Consider the following 20874-nt stretch of genomic DNA (forward strand, 5'->3'; position numbering starts at 1 on the left):
ATTACATTCGATATGATATGAGGTAAACTATAACAAGTAAGGAAGGATAAGTTCGGGATATAACCGAACATTACATACTCAGCTGAGAGCTTTGGAGACAAAATAAGGGAAAATGTAGGAAAATGGACCTGGGGTAACCCTGGAATGTGTTTGTATGACATAGGTATCAAATGGAAGGTATTAAGGAGGGTTTTAAAAGGGAGTTGCCCTTAGTTGTATATGTGAATGCGTTTTCAAGATATCGACCAAACTGTGGACCAGGGTGACCCAGAACATCATCTGTCGGGTACCGCTAATTTATTTATATATGTAATACCACGAACTGTATTCCTGCCATGGTTCCAAGGGCTTTTGATTTCGCCCTGCAGAACTTTTTCATTTTCTTCTACTTAATATGGTGGATGTCACATCCATTTTACAAAGTTTTTTTCCAAAGTTGTATTGTATATATATATCATGGCATTTTTTCATTTTTCGAAATTTTCGATATCGAAAAAGTGGGCGTCGTTATAGTCGTACTCCAATGAAATATAACAACAAGCCTCGGAAAAATACACTCTCTATGATGACGACCATGGCAAACATTTGAAGGACAATGAATTGAGGGCATGCACCTGGAACGTCCGCTCTCTGAATGGGATTGGTGCAGATGCCCGGCTGGTTGATGTCCTCGTCAAAGTAAAATCTGACACCACCGCCATCCAAGAAATGCGTTGGACGAAGCAAGGAATAAAGAAGATCAAAAATTGTGACATCTTTGGAGTGGCCATGCGAATAAGCGCAGTTTCGGCGTTCACGCCTGTGGACGATCGTCTCGCCGCTATCCGAATAAAAGCAAAATTTTTTAATATATCATTCATCTGCGCCCATTCGCCTACAGAGGAGAAAGACGATGAGATGAAAGACACTTTTTATGAGCAATTAGAACGCACATACGAGCGCTGCCCCCATCATGATATAAAAGTCGTGCTTGGCGACTTTAACGCCAGGGTGGGCAAAGAAGGTCTTTTTGGCCCTACAGTCGGAAAGTTCAGCCTACACAATGAAACTTCTCCTAACGGACTGAGGCTGATTGACTTTGCCGGTGCTCGAAACATGGTCATATCGAGCACGAGGTTCATGCATAAAAAGATACATCAAGCTACATGGCTGTCTCCTGATCGAAATACTCGCAATCAGATCGATCACGTTGTGATAGACGGACGGCATGCCTCCAGTGTTTTAGATGTGCGCACGATCCGAGGACCTAACATCGACTCGGGCCATTATTTCGTTGCAGCCAAAATACGCACCCGCCTCAACGCGGCTAAAACCAAAGAACAAAAAACACAAGGAAAGCTAGACGTCGAAAAGCTTCAATCACAACAGACTGCCAATGATTTCGCAACTCGACTCTCACACCTGCTCTCTGAGAGCACAACTCATCCTGAAGGAATACAAGAGCAGTGGGAGCATATCTTCAAAGCACTTCGTACTGCCGCCGAGGAAAAACTTGGTTACCGGCGGCCATGAAAAAACAACTGGTACGATGAAGAATGCCGCGTTGCAACCGAAAGAAAAGACGCTGCCTACAGGGTTACGTTAAAAGCGAGTGCGACAAGAGGAGTGTGTGAAGGCTATCGTGAGTTGAAAAGGGAAGCGAGACGCCTTTTTAGGAAGAAAAAAGCAGAAGCAGAAAGGCGTGAGTGCGAGGAGCTTGAGCTGCTAGCTACCAGGAATAACGCCCGAAAAATTTACCAAAAAATACAGCGACAGACGGAAGGTTTTAAGACCGGGGCAAATTCCTGTAGGAACGAAAACGGAGACCTGGTAACTGATGTCCAGAGAGTGCTTAGATTATGGAGGGAATACTTCTCTGCTCTCCTAAATGGAGGCAGCAATTCACCGCGCAGAGATGAAGAACCGGATCCCGCAATCGATGATGATGGAATATATGTCCACCGCCCGATTATGACGAAGTTAGAATAGCAATAACCAGATTGAAAAACAACAAGGCCGTGGACGCTGATGTATTGCCTGCGGAGCTATTCAAGTGCGGCGGGGAGGAGTTGGTAAGGGGCATGCAGCAGCTTCTTAGCAAAATATGCGCGGACGAGTGCATGCCCGACAGTTGGAATCTAAGTGTTCTTTGCCCAGTCCACAAGAAGGGGGATATTGCAAAATGCACCAACTATCTCGGAATCAGCCTTCTTAATATCGCATATAAGGTCCTTTCAAGTGTATTGTGCGAAAGATTGAAGCCCACCGTAAACCGGCTGATTGGACCTTATCAATGCAGATTCAGACCTGGTAAATCTACCATCGACCAGATTTTCACAATGCGCCAAATCTTGGAAAAAACCCGTGAAAAGAGAATCGACACACATCACCCCTTCGTCGTCTTTAAAGCCGCCTTCGACAGCACGAAAAGGAGCTGCCTATATGCCGCTATGTCTGAATTTGGTTTCCCCGCAAAACTTATACGGCTGTGCAAAATGACGTTGAACAACACCATCTGCTCAGTCAGAATTGGGAAGGACCTCCCGAGGCGTTCGAAACTAAACGAGGCCTCAGACAGGGTGACCCCTATCCTGCGATTTCTTTAATTTGATGCTGGAGAAAAGTATACTAGCTGCAGAACTTAACCGCACTGGAACAATATACCATACTTTGGACTAGCTAGGCAATTGAAAAGTAAAGTCCTCTCTCGGCGAAAGAAAATCATACTCTACAAGACACTTATCGTACCCGTCCTGCTATATGGGGCAGAAGCATGCTGTTGTCATGCAGATGAAGCGACTTTGGGAGTGTTCGAGAGAAAAGTTCTTCGAAAGATTTATGGACCTCTACGCGTTGACGACGGCGAGTACCGAAGAAGATTTAATGATGAGCTGTACGAGCTATACGCAGACATCAACATAGTCCAGCGAATTAAAACGCAGCGGCTGTGCTGGCTAGGCCATGCTATGCGAATGAATGATGATGCTCCGGCCAAGAAAGTGTTTCTATCGGAACCCGCCTATGGAAGCAGAGGTAGAGGGCGGCCCCCACTACGTTGGAAGGACCAGGTGGAAAACAATTTAAACTCCCTTGGTGTGACCAATTGGCCCCGGTTGGCGGAGCGAAGGAGCGACTGGCGCGCCATGTTGGACGGCCATAACCGTTTAGACGATTAAGCGCCAATTAAGTAAGTAAGTTAGTCGGATTTCGCCCATTTTTAATATCAAGATAAAGTGCGTTCAGATCAGTACGTGTACTAAGTTTAGTAAAGATATATCAATTTTTGCTCAAGTTATCGAGTTAACGGCCGAGCGGAAGGACAGACGGCAGACGATGTATAAAAACTGGGCATGGCTTTAACCGGTTTCGTCCATTTTCACAGAAAACAGTTACCGTCATAGAAGCTATGCTCTCTTACTTTCACAAGGATTGGTAAATTTTTGTTCGACTTATGACATTAAAAGTATTCTAGAAAAATTAAATGAAAAAGAGCGGAGCCACGCCCATTTTGAAATTTTCTTTTATTTTTGTATTTTGTTACACCATATGATTACTGAAGTTGAATTTTATCACAATTTACTTATATACTGTAAAGATATTCAATTTTTTGTTAAAATTTTACTTTCGTCATCCGAATTTGCTAATTTTTATTTGGCACACATATAGTTATAGGAGTAACGTTCCTGCCAAATTTCACCATGATATCTTCAACGACTGCCAAATTACAGCTTGCAAAACTTTTAAATTACTTTCTTTTAAAAGTGGGCGGTGCCACGCCCATTGTCCAAAATTTTACTAATTTTCTATTCTGCGTCATAAGGTGAACCCACCTACCAAGTTTCATCGCTTTATCCGTTTTTGGTAATGGATTATCGCACTTTTTCGGTTTTTCGAAATTTTCGATATCGAAAAAGTGGGCGTTGTTATTGTCCGATTTCGTTAATTTTAAATAGCGATCTGAGATGACTGCCAAGGAACCTACATACCAAATTTCATTAAGATGCGTGATGGTGTTTAGGGACGGACGGACGGACACGGCTAAATTTATTCCTTTTTTCGCCCAGTTCATTTTGATATATAGAAGTCTATATCTATCTCGATTAGTTCATGCCGTTACGGATTACCGTTTAGCGAACAAAATCAATATACTCTGCGAGCTCTGCTCAGCTGAGTATAATAAAGGCGTTGCAAGTTGCTAAAATGTAATAAAATTGTTGTTGTTTGCACAGCTACAAATCAACAACGTATCACAATTGATTGAAACATTTCTTACTTGCAATTAAATTTTGAAATATTTACTTTCGTTCTGCTTAAAAAATAGTTAATATTTCCAATATAACCAAAATTGTTTAAAAAAATTTAAAGTTTCCAAAAAAAAAAAACAAAAAAACAGATTGTGTGTGTGTTCGCTGCCAAACATTCGTTCAAACATGCCAAACGTGGCCATTTCTTCCTGCAGCACGAACTTCTTACATCTGCTGTTACTGACGAGGTCTAACTTATATGACGCCAGAAGGCAGTGTACAGTTAGTAGGCCTATCGTGAGCCCATGTCTTCTCTCTTCAGGAATATGAGCCACTTTGTGAGTCTAACGCCGTAGGATTTGCACACGATCTTAGAAATTTTATAGCTCCACGCCTTTTCGGCGTAATGGATCATATACAACTTTGGTCTCCTTTTAATTTCTCTCAAATGGATTGGGACATCTATCCTCTAGTCAGCCAGTGCTGCGCCCTCGTTTGCCAACTCAGCCAAATTGGCATTTTCGTTACCTTTTATCCGTTTTATGCTTCTTTGCATGCGAGGACTTTTCTTGATGAAATGTTGTGTGAGATTATTGCCTAAATCGCGGCTTGATTAATATCTTTATATTAATATCTGACTGATCTATGCGAAAGCTTGTAATGTATGACGCTATATTCTGTAATACGCCTACATAAACATTTCGCATACCTTTTCTTAAGGAGGTGGATTGTTAGATAATTTAATAGAAGGAACGAGAGAAAAGAAAAGCGTGGAAAGGAGAAAGGGCCTGCGAAAAGGATAGATGATGTAAGATGTAATGCGCGATAAGCTCCGAATAGATTTTAGGCCACGATTTTCCTCCAATTTGCGTTGTGCTCCTTGTTTCTACTTTTTCCTACAAATTGGCGGGTCTTGGAAGGTCTTGTTTTATGCCGACTATGCACGGCATTTGAAAGACTGATGAGTTTTCACTGAAAAGCTTTTCATGGCACAAATACACTCGTAGTGCTTGCCAAACACTGCCAAGGGACTACCCCGCTTAGAGAAATAATCTTATAATTGAAAAAAAACTTGTTTCCAATATTTTTATGTTACTTTACCCGGGGCGTTAACCCAGGGCCTTCGATGTGGTAGGCGGAGCACGCTACCATCACACCAGGGCGGCCGCCAAAAGGATAGAGTTATACGAGCAAAGAGAGATAAAGGTAATGGGGTGGGAGAAGGAGATGAAGCTAGAGAGGGAGAGATGGATAGAGAGAGAAGAAATGAGAAGAAAAGACGGTGGGATAGGCAAAGGGAGCTGGAGGAGTGAATAAAAGTAAGTGGAAAAAGGAGAAAGAGAAGAGAGGGTGTAAGGAATAATAATGGATGAACATTTCACTTGAAAACTGGTAGTGTCGCCTTTTCAGAGTTTGCTTTTCAATTGCCAACTTAATAAAAAGTTCCGAATTAAGACAAGGCGGCTTATAGACAACTCCTTCTCGTGCTTTCGAAGGCGGCTTTAAATCGACGAAGAAGTTGCTGTTAATCCCCGAAGGCTTTGGGGAGTGTTATCGATGTTATGGTCCTTTGCCGGATACAGATCCGGTACGCTCCGGTAACACATCTCCATTAAGGTGTTAGCCCGACCATCTCGGGAACGATTTATATGGCCACATTAAACATTCAGGCCAGAGCTCTGCAGGCAATACATCCGTGCCTACGGTCTTGTTGCGTTTCAATCTGCAATGGACGGTGGGATGAAGGGTATCAACACCCTTTGGGAAAGAAGGAATCCACCTGCAGGGTCATGCAGCATACGAAGAAAGAGGTTGAGATACTCTTCAGTATGCTGGCTGATAAAATTGTTGTAGAAAATTATACCAGAAAATGCGGCGGATGACGGAAGGTTTCAATACCAGACAGCTTTTGCTGGAAGAACAATTACGATAAGGTGATCGACGTACAAACTGTGCTTATGATATGAATTCCCCTCCGACGACAGACTAAACTGTGCGGCTGAAAATTAACAAAACGCCCATAAAGAGCGGAGTACCCGCTAGACTGTACCAACCCGGAGCAAATAGAGCATTGAAACTTCAGTATGCTCTGTTCAATCCGCTCTAACTATACCAGAATTGGTATCAATAATATCGCCTATGCGGTTCTACACAGTATATTGTATGAAATAATGAAGCCCAAATTCAAAGAACAGATCGAACATTGAACCGAAAACTTTTTTATCGCCTTAGAAGCAGCTTGTGACAGCTCATAAAGGAGTTACTTGCGTTCTGCGAAGTCTGAATTTGAATTCCCTGCAAGACTTCTACAGCTTAGAAAATAATGTTGAGTAACGCCATCAGGTCTGTTAGCATTGAGTAGGATGTATCCGAGTCATTCGTTACCAAATTGGGCTGGCTTCAGACAAAACCTAACTTATTCAAAGAGCGTTGAATAGTTGGCGATTGCTGATGGTATTCATATTGGGAAATTCCTGATTATTATGCAACTTCTGTTAACGTTCGAATCGCTGAGCTGTCGAATAAATAACTCCAATATTCATTATGATAAAGTGGTCTGGGATTGGTACGTCACAATTATCGTGTACTTCGCTACACGATCAAAACGGATACATTATTCCTCAGGTTGGGCTGCTTTTATACTCTTCGTTGCCTCGTTCGTATATTTCTCCTAAGGTCTAGACTTTTCACGAACATTCTTTCTGGAACAGTTGTATCTCACACTTGGTTATTTGGCTATATGAGTGTGTATGTGTGAGTAACAACTTCTGCTCTTAGCTGATGATAACGTGATGTGTGATTGTTTTTCTTTCTACTTCGCTCTTATTTGCTGACTAGATATGTGTATGTGAAATAATCTCTCTGCTTCAAGCTGCTGGTTATGAGTATGTTTGGCTGCTTGCTTTAATGTTGTTGTGCATTTATTTAGTAGCAGCCTAGTGATGAACCGAAATGCTAATATTCGACACAATATCAACAAAACACAAGGCCAACAAGTACTACTTCGGGCTTAGTAGCAAAAGAAAAAGTTATACTCCCTGATGTAGAGCTCGGAATCATGGACGGTGTCGAGTTGGAAAAATTATACGAAATTTTTTCATATTTAATCCACTGTTCTTTATGTCTTGTATTTACATTACTTCTTTCCACGATCAGCGGTCATTGAATGTTTAATGGTTTTTCGCAGCTGCGACAAATGTTCGTCCAATAAATTTATTTCTTATAAAAATTATTTGCTTGCATGTAGTTTGCAGATTGATTGATGCCATTGATGTGTAACGAAGACACAATTAAATCAAAAACAAGAGTGAAAAGCCAAAAGGAAGGTGGGGAAATATGCAAGAAAAAATCCAAATTGTTTTAATTTCTATGTATGTATGTATGTATGTACGTATGAACAACCATTTTATAATGGCATAATTGAAAATTTGAAAAAATCGAATTGCATGAGAAAAATATTAAAATTTATGAGCGAAACAAAAACAACACATTCACAACTTTGTTGCTATCTCCCACCATCCTTTTGTTAAAGATTCATACGAGCGCATTGCATTGACAAGTTGCAACATTGCGTTATTTTAAATGTTGCATGTTGCAATACTGAAAAAAGTCTTAAGCGCATATTAGACCGTTTCAAAATAAATTAAACTTTTTTCTTCAAAGTTTCCTTCATGTATAACAAATAGTCTATATATGAACGGTCGGCGGTAAAAAAGAGGATTTATACTAGAATTGAATAAAAGGAAAGATTGAACATAACAGTAAACGTGCGAATTCTATAAAAACGGGCAGTAAAAACGGGACTTATAATTTTTTTACAATTCAAACTATAACACATGGACTCATACGATAAACCAGGGACTCGGCGTTGATATCAACTAACATGAAGTTAAGTGACCTTTGTCGTGTGCATATCAACTAACATGAAGTTAAGTGACCTTTGTCCATGCTCAACGGATTGACATATTACTTATTCTTGAACTATTTTGATACTATTTCGGTACTGCTTCACCAAAATGTCGGGTTGACTTAAGGAACTCTTCAGGAAAATTTTAAGGATAATTTCGAAACTATTTTATGGAAATTTCAGGATCACTTCTGAACAATCATCGACGCCGTTTCATAACCAATACCAAACAATTTCGCGATCACGTTGGCTTTATCACTTTGAAACAACCTCAGAATCATTCCGACACTATTTCGAAACCGTTTCGGGAGTGTTACAAGAACATTTCAAAATCACATCGCGATTTTTTTGAAATCATACAAGGACTGATACATGAGAAAGGTAACTTAAACCGCATAAGAATTGTAAAAAGTGTGGCGTGAAATACTTATCCCGGTAATTCGGGAAACTTTTCATCAGATTCCGTTAGCGATATCTTGAGAACTGTTCAAGCTATAATATGAACTTTGATATGATTATTCCTTATTTATGGCCCATTTGAGGGCAGCGCTCTGCAAAAATATCTATTAAATAAAAGAAGAATAACAGATCTAGAAAAGCTACAAAAATCTGCCCAAGCCGACTTTCTACAAAATAAAATAAAAGTACGCATTTTAGACGCAAAACGTGATATCTCTGTAGCTTATAACGATACAACCCAAACATTTTAGACGAAAAGTATGAGTTGATATACAGATTTGAAAAAAAGGCATAGTAAGGCCTATATAGGCAACGAAAACTTATCTAAAACGAACTTATAGACCAGAAGATATCACTGGCAAAATTTCCGTTCTGAAAGTGGGCCTTAAGATATTTTAAGTAAACAAAATATTTAAAGCCACGTTCTTCATTCAACGTTAACTTTAAACAAGTGGGTTACGACATAGTATTTTTTTATTTATTTATTTTATTTATTACGACTCTTAGAGCCTAGATCAACACTTAAAAATATTATAATATGCTATGCGATATGAAAATAATCGCTCCATAACTCCATTCTTGTAAGTGGAGCACTCGCTCTGTAGGGAAAATAATTTCCAAAATTACTCATCAAAATCAAATTGGAAGACATGGAAACAGTGTTAAAGGGATAAGGGTTGCTGATGTGATTTTTTTTCTTTTCTTTTTTGGTTTGGTTTATCAAACGAAACGTTTGGGAACTTTTGAAAAAAAAAAATGGCTTATTCTCAAACGGTTTAATATACACATGTGTATGTATGTATAGAATTATAGAACTATGCCAAACAAGTGCTACCCATCGCCTGCTGGGATAGCCTTGTTGCATCTCCTCCCATTGGCTCATGCCATTTGTTAGCTCGCACTGCTACGCGCTGCTGTCAGATTTGGTTATGGTTTTGTGGTTTCGTTTGCTATAAATGAGAAAATAGCTGTTTACATTAATATTTTCGACAAATACTGAACGAAATTTATCACATTTATATTCAAACTTTTTATTTTCCAGTTTATTTTGTGCTTGGAATTTTTAAGGTATTTTCTATATCTTGACTCTTTTTATTTAATAACAAGTAAGGAAGGTTAAGTTCGGGTGTAACCGAACATTACATACTCAGTTGAGAGCTATAGTGGCAACATAAGGGAAAATAACCATGTAGGAAAATGAACCGAGGGTAACCCTGGAATGTGTTTGTATGACATGTGTATCAAATGAAAGGCATTATGAGGGAGTGGGCCATAGTTCTATAGGTGGACGCCATTTAGGGATATAGCCATAAAGGTGGATCAGGGTTGACTCTAGAATGCGTTTGTACGTTATGGGTATCAAATGAAAGGTGCTAATGAGTATTTTAAAAGGGAGTAATCCTTAGTTCCATAGGTGGACGCCGTTTCGAGATATCGCCACAAAGGTGGAACAGGGGTGACCCTAGAATTTGTTTGTACAATATGGACATCAAACGAATGGTGTTAATGAGTATTTTAAAAGGGAGTGGGCCTTAGTTCTATAGGTGGATGCCGTTTCGAAATATCGCCATAAAGGTGGACCAGTGGTGACTCTAGAATGTGTTTGTACGATATGGGTATCAAATTAAAGGTATTAATGAGGGTTTTGAAAGGGAGTGGTGGTTGTTGTATAGGTGGTCGCCTTTTCGAGATATCGCCATAAAGGTAGATCAGGGTTGACTCTAGAATGCGTTTGTACGTTATGGGTATCAAATGAAAGGTGCTAATGAGTATTTTAAAAGGGAGTAATCCTTAGTTCCATAGGCGGACGCCGTTTCGAGATATCGCCATAAAGGTGGACCAGGGGTGACCCTAGAATTTGCTTGTACAATATGGGCATCAAACGAAAGGTGTTAATGAGTATTTTAAAAGGGAGTGGGCCTTAGTTCTATAGGTGGACGCCGTTTCGAAATATCGCCATAAAGGTGGACCAGGGGCGACTCTAGAATGTGTTTGTACGATATGGGTATCAAATTAAAGGTATTAATGAGAGTTTTAAAAGGGAGTGGTGGTTGTTGTATAGGTGGTCGTATTTTCGAGATATCGCCATAAAGGTGGACCAGGGGTGACCCTAGAATTTGTTTGTACAATATGGGTATCAAAAGAAAGGTGTTAATGAGTATTTTAAAAGGGAGTAATCCTTAGTTCCATAGGTGGACGCCGTTTCGAGATTTCGCCATAAAGCTGGAGCAGGGGTGGCCCTAGAATTTGTTTGTACAATATGAGTATCAAAATAAAGGTGTTAATGAGTATTTTAAAAGGGAGCAATCCTTAGTTCCATAAGTGGATGCCGTTTCGAGATATCGCCATAAATGTGGGCCAGGGGTGACTCTAGAATTTGTTTGTGCAATATGGGTATCAAACGAAAGGAGTTAATGAGTATTTTAAAAGGGAGTGCACCTTAGTTCTATAGGTGGATGCCTTTTCGAGGTATCGCAATAAAGGTGGACCAGGGGGACTCTAGAATTTGTTTGTACGAAATGGGTATCAAATGAAAGGTGCTAATGAGTATTTTTAAAAAGGAGTGGGCCTTCGTTCTATAGGTGTTCGCTTTTTCGAGATATCGCCATAAAGGTGGACCAGGGGTGACTTTAGAATGAGTTTGTACGATATAGGTATCAAATTAAAGGTATTAATGAGAGTTTTAAAAGGGAGTGGTGTGAAGGCGTTTTCCAGATATCGACCAAAATGTAGACCAGGGTGACCCAGAACATCATCTGTTGGATACCGCTAATTTATTTATATATGTAATACCTGCCAAGATTTTAAGGGTTTTTTATTTCACCCTGCAGAACTTTTTCATTTTCTTCTACTTAATATGGTAGGTGTCACAACCATTTTATAAAGTTTTTTCTTAAGTTATATTTCGCGTCAATAAAACAATCCAATTACCTTACCATCTTTCATCCCTTTTTTCGTATTTGGAATAGAATTATGGTTTTTTTTTCTTTTTTCGAAATTTTCGATATCGAAAAAGTGGGCGTGGTCATAGTCGGATTTCGTTCATTTTTCATACCAAGATAAAGTGAGTTCTAGTAAGCACGTGAACTAAGTTCATTAAAGATATGTCAATTTTTGCTCAAGTTATCGTGTTAACGGCCATGCGGAAGGACAGACGGACGACTGTGTATAAAAACTGGGCGTGGCATCAACCGATTTCGCCCATTTTCACAGAAAACAGTTAATGTCATAAAATCTATGCCCTACCAAATTTCAAAAGGATTGGTTAATTTTTGTTCGGCTTAAGGCGTTAAAAGTATCCTAGACAAATTAAATTAAAAAGGGCGGAGCCACGCCCATTTTGAAATTTTCTTTTATTTTTGTATTTTGTTACCGCATATCATTACTGGAGTTGAATGTTGACATAATTTACTTATATACTGTAAAGATATTAAATTTTTTGTAAAAATTTTACTTTAAAAAAATTTTTTTTTTTGAAAGTGGGCGTGATCCTTCTCCGATTTTGCTAATTTTTATTAAGCATACATATAGTAATAGGAGTAACGTTCCTGCCAAATTTCATCATGATATCTTCAACGACTGCCAAATTACAGCTTACAAAACTTTTAAATTACCTTCTTTTAAAAGTGGGCGGTGCCACGCCCGTTGTCCAAAATTTTACTAATTTTCTATTCTGCGTCATAAGTTCAACTCACCTACCAAGTTTCGTCGCTTTAGCTGTCTTTTGTAATGAATTATCGCACTTTTTCGGTTTTTCGAAATTTTCGATATCGAAAAAGTGGGCGTGGTTATAGTCCGATATCGTTTATTTTAAATAGCGATCTGAGATGAGTGCTCAGGAACCTACATACCAAATCTCATCAAGATACCTCAAAATTTACTCAAGTTATCGTGTTAACGGACGGACGGACGGACGGACGGACATGGCTCAATCAAATTTTTTTCCGATCCTGATTATTTTGATATATGGAAGTCTATATCTATCTCGATTCCTTTATATATGTACAACCAACCGTTATCCAATCAAACTTAATATACTCTGTGAGCTCTGCTCAACTGAGTATAAAAATGTTATTCTATGTTTGCTTTTGACATTTTTATGTGTGTGTGTATACAAGAAGAGTAGTACGCATTGAATTTCCGCAACAATAATCGCATACCTACATAAGTACTTACGATTGCACACATTAATACCATTTACATATGTATGTATTTACATATTTTTTTAAATTTATTTAATTGACAGATGCGAAATTTTGCTCTGCATTTAAGTTGATGGCTGATTTTCAGAGTGGGTGGCTATTAAATTAATTACTCCACTACTGCATATCGCTTGTATGTTGAGTGCACTCTAATATACATCATAATCTGAGCTCCCTAAATACTTTCAATGGCTGAGCTACGAAAAAAAAGCAAAACATTTCTAATCCCGCAATGGATCTTCGAGCCACTAACAAAATCAGCTGTGAGTGAGCGCCTACACGCATTTTTAAGACTGGATAAAGAAGTATGGTAATCTCGACATCATAACCATTCTACATAGTTTGTTTAAGTTATGTTGGGACCACTTCTCCTGGTAGATAGATAGCAAGGGGTATGGCGAACCTAATCCCTATATGCCTGACTACGTAATATTTTTCCGACACACGAATATGGCGTGAAACGATTGACTGCTAGGCGAGCTCTTCAAACCAGAGTGTACGTTTAACTTAAACGAAAATATTCATGCAACAAGGTTAGGTTGAACTGCCCGGTCTGTGAAATCCTCACACAGACAGAATGAGTCCGTAGTGCTACTAGAAGTTTGTTTAATGACCAAGCTGAAAAGCGCTATCAAAATCAGTTTCTTTGTTATTAAACAACTTCATACTCTTTGCAAATACAAGAAGAGCTCTAGGACCTATGCCAATTACTCTTCTAGATCTGCCAGCTTTATCCCTCCAAACAGCTGGAGTCTTTGCCTGGCCAGCGCAGAGCACGAGTACAACACGCGTTCGATCGTTTCCTCCTCCAACCCGCACTAATTTAAATGCATGTGGCGCCAGAAGGCAGTGTTCAGTCAGAATACCCGTCATGAGTCTACCGTCCTCTCTTTTTAATGATAGAAGCAACTTTGTTAGTCTAAGATTGTTAGACCTACACATAACTTTGGACACTTTAGAGCCCGTGCTTGGAGTCACGCCTTTCTTGCTTGGTCTCTCATGTGCAGCTCTCGTGTTTTCTTAATCTCGCTCAATCTAATTGGAACGTCTACGGAGCAAGCTACAAGGGATGCGCCCTTTTTAGCTAGTTCAACCGCTTTTTCATTCATTTATATAGTCCCATATAACCTGGAATCCAGTATAGGTGTATGCTTTTTCCCATATCGACTCTTTCCAGGGATTGCTTACACTCTAACAAACTTTTGAATGTTGTGGTATGCGAGATTATTGCCTTAACTGCTGATTGGCTGTTAATATAAAAGTTGACGGGTTGCAGGTTAAGCTTCTTCCAGTGTTTCTACTGCTTTGGTTATGGCTAGCAGCCAGTAGGATCTGTTTATTTCCCAATCAGCACAGTATATCGCAGACCCTACTCTTTCCATTACTTTGGAATCAAATTTGAAATTGAAAAAACTTTTTGAACATATTTTTATGCTATTTTTTAGAGCCTTGAATGCAGGACTTCTAGAAACTGGTTAGTAGACTTTTCAAATTATTTGCGAAATAATATTTAGAAAGTTAAGATACTTGTTCTCAATTAAACTGTGGATATTTTCAAAAAGCATGCATAGTTATTTATGGATCCTCTCCGAAGGTTTTGGAAAGTGATGTTGATGGTCCTTTGACGGGTATAAATTGTTACATTCCGCCGAAAGCACTAGAAAAATACTAGCCCCACCATCTTCGGAACGATTTAAGTGACCACATTCAACACGGCTCATGATAAATCATTTCGGTACTCGACGTGGAAAAAAACTTTTCTGTAGCAAAGTTCCAGAGCCACCTTGTTTAATGTTGACCCCGTCGATACTTCTGCATCATAGAGGAGGACTTGTGGGATAAGTGACATGTAGAGTACAAATTTGTTTTGCCGAAGTGGGGTCTTACTTTTTAATTGCCTACTCAATCAAAAGTGACAGTTTTTGGCAAACCCTGACTCTTCGCTGGATCTTTAGTCATACGTTATTGTTTGTGGTACTGCGTCCACAGTGATGTGAAGGTAGAGTACACGCCTACTAAACCGAAGGTTCGCGGTTCAACTGCCAGGAAAAACCATACTTCAGAAAAAGTGTTTATAAGCGGGGTCGGGTTCTCACCCAAAGTAATAATTGGAAGAGAAGCTTAATCCTAAATCGCCGTGAAGGTGTATCGCGCCATACTATTATTGTCATAACTGTGAATGGTAGTTTCCAAATAAAGAAAGTCGTTTACTGTATCGAAACTTTGTCTGCAAACTGTAGTTGCCAAGATCCAAATGCGCCGATTCTTTGCATGATGGCAGCACTATCAAGTCCATATTGGTCCAAATCATTGTCCATATTTTTTAAGTTTTTAGAAAGAACTCATGGCACGGATGTTCAGGCTGATGATGTTTAGTAACTTCTTATAACACTATGGACATATTTAGTTCATATGATCCGCCAGTTCAACCTTATTTAACCTACCACACTTCGCAAGGGTCAACTTCTAAACTACTAACAAATCGATCCACATTCTAAAATGGAAGTTCTTCGTCGTGCCTTCAAGTGTTTGCAAATCTAAATGAAATATTTATATCAACTTTTTGTTTGTCACTAGTAATTTTACTACATATTTTGCAGGAAAGTTGCATTAGCATTTAAAAGAAATGGTTCGGATGGTCGAATCACTTACCCAGCGGAGAGTTGCAGTGTGTGAAAGCGGAAGGCTACCAATTCATCACTGCCACCTGCGATAAATATTAAGTAGCAATCATTTTTAGCGTTACGCAACATGCTGCTGTTGATAGAAATATTTCCCCAATTTGCGGCATTACGCTCCCTAGCATACATGCAAGAGCAGCCTGCACCCACAAGGCATGCCAGAAGAAGAAGAGAGAGATTGGAGAAAAAGAAAAAACATCTCAATCAAAGTTGTCTTTGTTTATGTCACATTACGTTAAACACAAACCTAACCACAAATCTTTTCGCACCAATACTGCAATCCCGTGACAAATATTCCCAACGAGAAAGGTCAACAACAATGCGTTAAATGCACTCATTCTCATTGCACTCGCCGTAATTTACTTGAAACTGCAATTGCGGAGGGTCACCTGATTCACTTTCTTGCTTGCAGATCTTTTTTTCAGTTAGAATGCACTTACGCGCCTCATGTACGAGTATACTTCGACCGATGTGCGTGCACCCAAGCGTAACCGTTATTCTAAGTAACCGATGTGCTTTTATTATTGAAATATGAAAAGCGCGCGTAAAAGTAAAACCCAAAGCGGACCACACGTGCTAATGGCCAAAAGGAGACTGTAAATGCTGCGAGCTGGTGACAAAAGTCTATGCTGCCATTGCATGCTATTAACAAAAGCCTTGTGTCAGGAATATAGTAAAGTAGAGTTTTGTATGGCCCATTTCTATTCTATTCTTGTCCCGGTGACAGCTTTTATGGCAATTTTAGCATTCCAGCAATGGCAGCATGAGCTGATGTAAACACTTTAAACATAGCTACTCCATGTGGTGGGTGGCTGATGGCTATTGGGCGCATACATAACGGAAACGACAACTCTATGATATCTCGTCCACTGTGGTCCAAGTAATGTGTGTTTGTATGTGCCCACAAAACATGTTACACATGAATGCAGACACCTGGGCAGTGTGTCACGATGTCAGTAAAACAGCATGACGATGGAGCTGCGGCGGGTGAGTTTTTTTTTTGCTTTTAAATAGCTACACTTCAATGAGATAAAAACCTAAATGAAGTGTATAAGATACAAATAAGCAAAATTCAAACATACTTTTATACATACTAGGTCTTCGAATCCCGAAATTTCGTCTGCCAAAATGGCCGAAGTGGCGTCGTCATTGGTATAGTTAGTTCAGTAAAAGATTTTTAGGTCAGAACTAACCAAAGGATAAGTTACAACTTTACATTTATCCACAGCTCGGATGAGCTTGAACCCAATAGCTACATCGTTGGGATATCTAACTACTCTTTTAGAAAGGTGACCTATGAGAGCAGCCGAGGCTGCATTAGACTTATTTCGTTTTGTTTGAAGCATCCTCCACAAGTCTTTGCCTAGACTCCCCCCCCCCCCCCCCCCCCCCCCCCCCCCTACAATCGCCGCAACGTCATGATCTCCTCCGTCGCTGTACAGCATATTATCCTCTATCGACAAATCCGTATTAATCAGAACAACCGAAAGGAATGCGCTGAAAGGCGCCACAGCATACGGTAATTAAAACCACGATGATACCGTAATGCATACGTCAATTGCACCAGCTCTGGAGTCTACCTTTCCACGGCCAGGACAACCTTCCTCCTACGCACGACTGCGTTCCCGCCCAGATCAGACCATCCCGAGAATTCTCTGATATTCTCTGACTCTTGGACGAACCGGAAAGTCCTAGTCGATTACCTATATCTTCGCCCCAGGATATGCCGGTTCCAGCCTTGTAATTGCCGCTCAATGCAGCACAACAGTTTTTGCATAGTCACAAGTGAATGCCTTGATTTGGTGCTGGTACCACCCAGCGTCAGTACCTGGCGGCGGACTACCCAAAGATTCCACCAGTACGTCGAGGAGGGCATTACCGCTTTAGTTCCACACGTACGGACACTGGTATTAAGGATCCATCCAGCCTTAAGATGTTTCGGAAAAGCGGGTTTTGTCTAACTCAACGTGATTGTGGTGCCTCTTCGGGAATGTTTAATGGCCTCGTCCAACCTCTGTCGTTTGTAGGGGGTGTGCTTTCCGCGATTGACACCAAAGTGCTTTGGAGCTTCGGCAGAGCTTGCATCCTCTCCACAGCATTCTTTGCGTTCTGAGACAATGCATCCAGCCATACATTTAAATAAATTTTTTTTTGATCCAGGTCTTGTATTGCTGCTTTTGGTATCACAAGTATTCATACGCCTCATCGCTACACTAAAAATCACAAATACGTGATGAGCCAACGAATGAAAGGCACATACAAAATGCAAATGATCACTGCAGGCGTTTCATTCGCGAAACATTGCTTACCCCGTGAACTAATACTTCACCAATAGCTTATACATGTTACGATAACGTCATTTTTGCACCACAAGTTCGTAAGATCCATGCCATTCCCGTTATCTTTCGCGAACCGTCAACCGTTGAGAAGTCTCGCTGGTGACTTCCGTAATCAACTCCTTGTCTGTGAATCCGCTAGGTCACTGGGTCAAACGTAAAGCCCGCTTCATCGGTTGAGTAACATCGGTTCACCGTTTATCCATCTACCGGTTTTTGATGGCGACGTTCATCAGGTCACCAACCACCGGATTTTCGACATTGCCCAGTCAATCACTAGTCCATAAATTATCGAAAATAATAACTGATATACGGCGAGAGTGCGGAAGATATCTAGGAACTACGGAGCGTTAAAGAAAATGGGAGAAATATTCATACAATGAGAGCTATAGTTATATGGAGGAATATGTATAAGAAAGTGAGCGAGAGATAATTGGGTGAAGAAAGAGAGCCCTAGAATAAAAGAGCGGGTAGAGCGAGTGAGACGAGATGGAAAGGAAAGGAAAGCTGGCAGAATAAATATCACGGCAGAGTAGTAACCGGAATGGTTGCATCATTATTTTAAATAATATTAATATATGTATGGCAACGCCGTTCAGCGCGTAGTATTCATTTAGTATATAAAAAAAGCAACAAAAAAAAAAAAAAACATAAAAATCATTATTACAAAAAAATTTCAAAATTAAGAATTTTCCTATCCCGAAACTTCGGGTTTACTAAATGCCTTTGGCATTCAATTACCTAATACATAGCTACAAATATGTACTTACAATATTTTTCCGGTTGCTTATAACCTGATTTAGTTTATTATTTTTGCGGCATAAAATGATAGAGATATTCTGTATCAATAGAACGAATAAAAACAATTAGGTTAACGTGGATGAATGAAATCACATATACTATGTAGGATAACATAGCTCCCAGCAGGAGCTAATGTTATGTGAATGGAGTAGAAGACGTTCCGGCCAAGAAAGTATTTCAATCGAAGCAACGAATAAGGGAACCCTCTTCTGAGTTGGAAAATGGAGGTGGAGGCAGTTTTGAACTTCCTTGGCGTTCGTAGTTGGCGTCAGTTATCGTGAAGCAATGATAGTTGGTGTGACCTGTTGTTGAACGACCAAAATTGCTTAAGCTGCTAAGCGCTAAAAATTTTAATTTTTAATAATTATTAGCATGCACATCACATGTTATCCTGCCTGAAATTGAAAAGTTATTCTCGTTTCCGTGTCATCACTCTCTGTCCTATGCTCTTGTCTATGCATTCTACTCTTCTACTTTCTACCACTCTCAATCTCACTACGATTCCCCGTTATAAGGAACACACACAATTTTTCATCGTTGTTTGAACGGTCGGCACTAAACCCTTGATTGATATTAAGAGTAAATAAAAGTGAAAGTTATAAACATATCCGTTAAAGTTTGGTGAAAGAAACAAACACAGTAAAAAATTACTTACGGGTTTTTCCATTAAAATGAAGACACATCAATTCCTACAATAACGGGGGACTCATGGTTTTTTTCAATAAGAAGACGAAATACCTGATAATTAAATTAATGGTGGACACATTATGTTGTTCAGTCAAGGGAAGGGGGTGAGAATGCGGGCGCATATCAACTAATATGAAGCTAGGTTCCACCTTGGTCCATACGTAACGGACTGATGGACTGCGATAATTGTGAATAGGGATAGATCTGCATCATGTATTCTTGGACCAACTTGGGACTACTTCAGGAACGTTCCGTGAACTTTTCTATATGAATTCAGAAAGAAGGGAATATTTTAAGAATCATTTCAAGCTGAACCTTTCGAAACATTTTAGGACTATTATATTGTGGCGAATATTAGAATTTCGATATGCAGCTAGTAAATAAATGCACAACTACAGCAAAGCAAGCAGGCACACATACATGTAAACATCAAAGCTAAGAGCTAAGGATATTTCACGTGCATGTATTCAGCAGCTAAGAGGGAAGAAGGAAGAGAAATAGTCACACAAAAACATTACTCATACATATATACATGGGCGACTATTCGAGAAGGCTCTTCGTTAAAAGTGTAGACCATAGGCGAACAAAGCAACTGTAGTATAAAAGCAACGCAAGCTGAGGACTAATCAATTAGTTTGATTTTAACATGCTATAAGTCACGAACGCAAGAAATTTGATTGCGAAATACTAAAGTAATGTTGTCAAAACAGAACATTATGCTGAATATTTGCGTTATTTATTTGACAGTTCAGCGATTCGAACTGTAACAGAATATACATAATAATCAAATATTTTCTAAAATTCGTTACAACATGATTACTTCGGGATTATTTTCGGAAACATTTCGAGACTATTTAGGAATACGGATTATTTTGGATACCAATTCAAAACAGTTTCTGGATCATTGCAAGGCTATTTTGAAACCATTTGAGGAGTGTTCCAGGGAAACTTGTGGATTATTTTAGGTATCATTTCAGAAAAACTTCTGGATCATTTCACGACTTTGTGCAAGTGTAACGAAACGAAATGAAATGACATGGCACCAAGGAGCACTTCACATACTTCCTAAAGCAAACCCGACTAAAATATAATGTAGAAAGAGCCTTACATATCCCAGGCCCTGCTAAGATATAAAAAATAGTAAAAGTCCGCCCCTTAATTGTAAGTTTATGTTAAGAGGTTCTCAAAAAATTTTTTGTTATTAAATAATAGAATGTTGATATATCATTTTCAAGGAAAATCTGTCTTCCCAAAGGCTTAGTTATTTTTTCTAAAATAAAGTTAATAGCGAAAACACCTAACTATCCCTACTGGGTATTTTTCTATTTTAATTGGATAAAATTAAACACTTCCTCCTACATTAACCAGAAAATCGATTCAATTTCGTTGTGTAAAATTATTAATTTGTTCCAAAAGGTTGTGTTATAGCTTTTGGTGTGTATGTGTGAATATACACACAAATAAATATCAATGTTTTCATATTACTACTTTATCCACTTTATATATTCGTTTAAAGGAGGCGAAACACTAAACATGACAAGGAACAAATATATTAATATAATGTGAATAGGAGAACAC

At 39.3% G+C, this 20874-nt stretch overlaps 1 protein-coding gene across 1 annotated transcript in view; it reads right to left on the reverse strand.

Moving 5' to 3' along the window:
* Positions 1–16039, reverse strand: part of LOC137237898 (uncharacterized) — a 94889-nt gene extending 78850 nt beyond the window's left edge. Inside the window, exons 1-2 of the mRNA XM_067762249.1 lie at positions 15720–16039; positions 15444–15612 (exon numbers count right to left, since the gene is read on the reverse strand). Coding sequence (XP_067618350.1) covers positions 15444–15612; positions 15720–15816 — 266 coding nt within the window. The 5' untranslated portion in view covers positions 15817–16039. The remainder of the gene's footprint in view (positions 1–15443; positions 15613–15719) is intronic.
* Between the last annotated feature and the right edge of the window lie 4835 nt (positions 16040–20874).

This window comes from Eurosta solidaginis, chromosome 1 (genome assembly GCF_040869045.1).
Source record: "Eurosta solidaginis isolate ZX-2024a chromosome 1, ASM4086904v1, whole genome shotgun sequence".
In the NCBI taxonomy this organism is placed as follows: Eukaryota; Metazoa; Arthropoda; class Insecta; order Diptera; family Tephritidae; genus Eurosta; species Eurosta solidaginis.